The 3,877-nt window shown below is 61.9% G+C and overlaps 1 protein-coding gene across 1 annotated transcript in view; it reads right to left on the bottom strand.

Annotated features, from left to right (window-relative positions):
* The window catches only part of SKOR2 (SKI family transcriptional corepressor 2), a 37,124-nt gene extending 33,494 nt beyond the window's left edge, over positions 1 to 3,630 (bottom strand). The window contains exon 1 of the mRNA XM_054461193.1: positions 1,024 to 3,630. Coding sequence (XP_054317168.1) covers positions 1,024 to 3,630 — 2,607 coding nt within the window. The remainder of the gene's footprint in view (positions 1 to 1,023) is intronic.
* Positions 3,631 to 3,877: the final 247 nt, after the last annotated feature.

A 3,877-nucleotide genomic window follows, 5' to 3' on the forward strand; every position in this document is an offset into this window, starting at 1 on the left:
TGTGTGGAAAAGAATTAGACATACAAATCAATGCCGGGATCAAACCATATGCTAATGTCAACAGTCAGCAGGAAGAAGCATCAATAAAAGTGACTCCATGGAGCCTCAGGAGACATCATTTTTTGACGATTATCTTCTTTGAATACTTTTTTACTTAAATACATGTGTATGACTACGTATACCTACACTATTATCCTTTAAGAAGTAATACAGATTAATCAGATATATGCTAGAATATATTATTTACAGAAGCATAGACATATGCTTCTGTAAATAAACACACCATGTTATCTGTCAAATCTACACTTCATTAGGACAGATTCACTTCATCCTAAAGTCCTCCAGAGTGTTTTCTGTGCACACGTGAGTGAACACTGAATGTTCAGTCATTTAAATTTAACTTTGGTCTTTTAGGGGTCCCAGGTAGTACTTTTCAGTTGGTGGAGACTGGTTTCCGAGAAGACGGTCTATACTAAAGATCCTGTCTTTTGTTTCACTGGACACAACAGTTGTGTCCATTCTGGCTAAAACTGATTAAAGCAGTGAATACTGCATTTAACTTTTGAAGTCAATGTATTTTTTACCTTTTTTGGTCATGGTTGGGGGGAGGTACTGAACTATAGAGAAGAAAAGGGGTAGGGTGATTCAGGCTGCTCCGGTGTTGTGGTCTTGCTCCTTTTAGGGGAACAAATGTGCTCAGTTGGGGGCAAAGGGAATTGTTGGATTAGAGGAAGGACCAGGTCAATTAAAGGGTCTTTTCCAACTTCCACAAGCAGCCAGCTGAAATATAAGAGGGAAAGGCGGCCCCAAAGCCTTTGAAAGGCGTTATCAAGAAAGGGACCAGAAACCACATTTTTACGGAGGACCACTGGCAAGAAAGAAGCCCTCCTAAACACACTGAATATTTCATTTCTGTGGGGAAATCTGGTGATTCATCTTTCCTGCGCATATGTAACCGATTCAGCCTAAAGGTGCATTTAAATAATAATAATTAGCTTGAAGGAGCCTAAAGGGGATATTTACATCTTTGTAGGAGGGCTGCTCCTCCAGTGATTGATGGTGAACTGGGCTGCCCGGGCTGCTACTGCCGCCGCCACTCGCCTTCTGGGGGGCCAGAGGCGGCGGCGGGGGCGGGGGCAGTTCCGAGCCGGGGTCCCCGAGTTTCCCGTCCTCCTGCAGCAGCCTGGAGGAGTTCAGGCCGAGCGGGAACGCGCCCGCGACGGTCGGCGCGCGGTCCCGGCTGCTCTCCTTCTCCGACGGCCCTCGGCCCTGGAGGAACCGGCCGCCCCCGACTAAGGGGTCGCCGAGTAGGACCTCCGTCTCCTCGTCCTCTTCATCGTCGTCGTCAGGGTCTCGACCTTCCTCCTCTTCCTCGCCCTCGGGGGGCTTGTGGCCCTCCACGTCCACCTCCTGCTCTTCTTCCTCGTCGTCCTCGTCCTCGGAGCTGTCCTCGCTAGGGTAGCTGCAGCTGGTTCCCCCGGGAGACAAAAGGCCTCGGTGGTGCGGGTGCGGGGCCAGAGGGGGCTGCGGGGGCGGCGGGGGCGGCGGGGGCGGGTGGTGCCGCTCGGAACCCGGCTCGTCGGGCTGCGGGGGCAGCAGCAGCAGCGGCGACGGCGGCTGCGGGGGGTGGTGGTGGTGGTGGTGGTGGTGAGGGTGGTGGTGGTGGTGGGGATGCGTCTGGGCCGAGTGGGGCGCGCCCGCCGACGCCCCGTGCAGCTTGGCCAGGCTCTCCGCGTCGTCCTTGCCGCCCACTGGCCGAAAGGCGCTGGAATGGTGGTAGCTGCCACCGCCCGCTTTGCGCCCCTCCAGAAGGTGCGGATGGTGGGGCGCCGGAACCCGGGAGCCCGCGGGGCCAGACCCGGCGGCCGCGGCCCCTGCCCCGGCAGCTGCCACAGAGTCCGCGGGCGGCGTGGAGCCCGCGCTGCAGTCCCCGCCGCTGCCGCCCGGGGGCGACTCGAAGAGCGCGTCCCGAGAGCCGGCGCCCCCGGCAGGGGGAGGTGGGCCCGAGCCCGGGCCGTTGGCCACTACCTGCGGGGGCTGCCCCTGCGGGGGCGCGGCCTCGGCGCTCCCAGCAGCGCCGCCTGGCTCAGCCAGGTCCAGGAAGGCCTGGCGCAGCAGGGCCGGGCTTTCGCCGAGCGCGCAGCCTAGCGCCGAGGGCGGCTGAGGCGGGGGCTGCAGGTAGGTGGGCACCGGGAGCCCGCCAGGGGTCCGTGGCGGCCAGAACATGCAGAAGGGCGGATAGAAGGCGTCCTTGCGGCCCGCGGGCCAGAAGAGGCCGGACAAGCCGGCCTTGGGCGCCGCGCCCGCGCCGCCTGCGCCCGCGCCCCCCAGGGCCTCGGCGGCGGCGCCCGCGTCCTCTTTCTTGTGGCACAAGCCGAAGGCGGCGGCCGCGGCCGGGAAGGTGTAGGGGTGCGGAAAGAGCCCGCCGCAGCCCGGGAACTTCTGCAGGACGCCCCCGAACGAGCCCTTGCTGGGCACCGGGATGACTGGGTAGCTGCGCGGGCCTTTGGCCCCGGCCCCGGCCCCCGCCCCCGCGCCCGCGCCCACGCCCACCCCGGCCACACAGCCACCCCCAGCGCCGCCCCCACCAGTCCCCGCGCCGCCCGAAGCAGCAGCCACAGAGAGGCTGGCGGCTGCTGCCGAGAGGCTGGCGGCGGCCACTACGGCGGCCTCCTGCAAGGAGTCGTCGTCGTCGTCGAAGCGCGGCCGCTTGTGATGGGCGTGCGGGGCACCAGCCAGCTCTGCCAAGGGCGGCGGTGGCGGCGGCGGCGGCGGGGGCGCACCCAGCAGGTGGGGGCCCAGCAGACCCCCGCCTCCGGCCACCGCGGCCGCAGCGGCCACGGCGGCCGCCTTGACGGAGCTGAGCGGGTGGCAGGCGGGGTGCGCGCCCGGCTGGGGCAGTGCGCGCTTGCGGCTGCCGCCGTTGAACATGGCCTTGACGTCCTCCCAGGCGAAGACCAGCTCGTCCTGGGGACTCTTGTCGGTGAGCTTGAGATGACGGCGCCACGAGTTGAAGTTGGCTGCGTCTGGCTGAGTGTACTTAGCGTCGGGCGTGCGGTGGGAGTGGAAAATGAACTTGTTGGGCGAGAAGTACATGTTGCAGTAGCTGCATTTGATGCACTTGGCGCGCGAGCTGTTGTAGCGCGCGGGGATGAAGCTGCCGCGGCAGCCCCAGGCGCACTCGTGTGACACGTCGAAGGCGAAATTGTCTGGCAGCTTGGGCGGCCTGTTTTCGCCCAGGAACGACTTGCACAGACGCTCGGCCTCGCGTTTGGTGATCATGCCGCAGCGGCGCGATGAGATGGGCATGGCCCCGGCACGCCGCAGAATCTCCAGTTGCACCGGCGTGCACTGCACACACGTGATGCCCAGCGCCACGCGACGGTTGTGGATCTCGTTGTAGCTGAAGTTCTTGAGCAGAGTGTTGGAGATCTGCGCCAGGCACAGGCGCTCTTGCCCGTCGATCACCAACGACACGATGGGAATGCCGTAGAGGATCACCTGGCCCACCTGGTTGGGTTTGAGGTTGGCGTGCCCTGGCCGCGGCTGGCTCAGCGCGTCGGGCTGGAAGGCGCTCGACGGCGACGCCAGCAGGATGTCGTTGGGCCCCGGCAGCGGACTGGAAGCCATCTCCGCCGCAGAACCCCGGGCCGAGCCCTACAGGTCTGCCTTGGACACTGGAAGGGAAAGGAGAAAGCGTTTAATTGAGCCTTTTCAGACTAAAACAGAGGGGTGAGATGAGTCGCTAACCAAAGAATTAGAATAACTTTCTTGCTTTGGTTAAGACATGATTATTACGGGAAAAAGTGACCAATTTTTGAACACATGAAAGTCATCTCTTAATTTCCTTCAAGGTTATCCTTTAGAAATGCAAGAA

This window comes from Pongo pygmaeus, chromosome 17 (genome assembly GCF_028885625.2).
Source record: "Pongo pygmaeus isolate AG05252 chromosome 17, NHGRI_mPonPyg2-v2.0_pri, whole genome shotgun sequence".
Classification (NCBI taxonomy): Eukaryota; Metazoa; Chordata; class Mammalia; order Primates; family Hominidae; genus Pongo; species Pongo pygmaeus.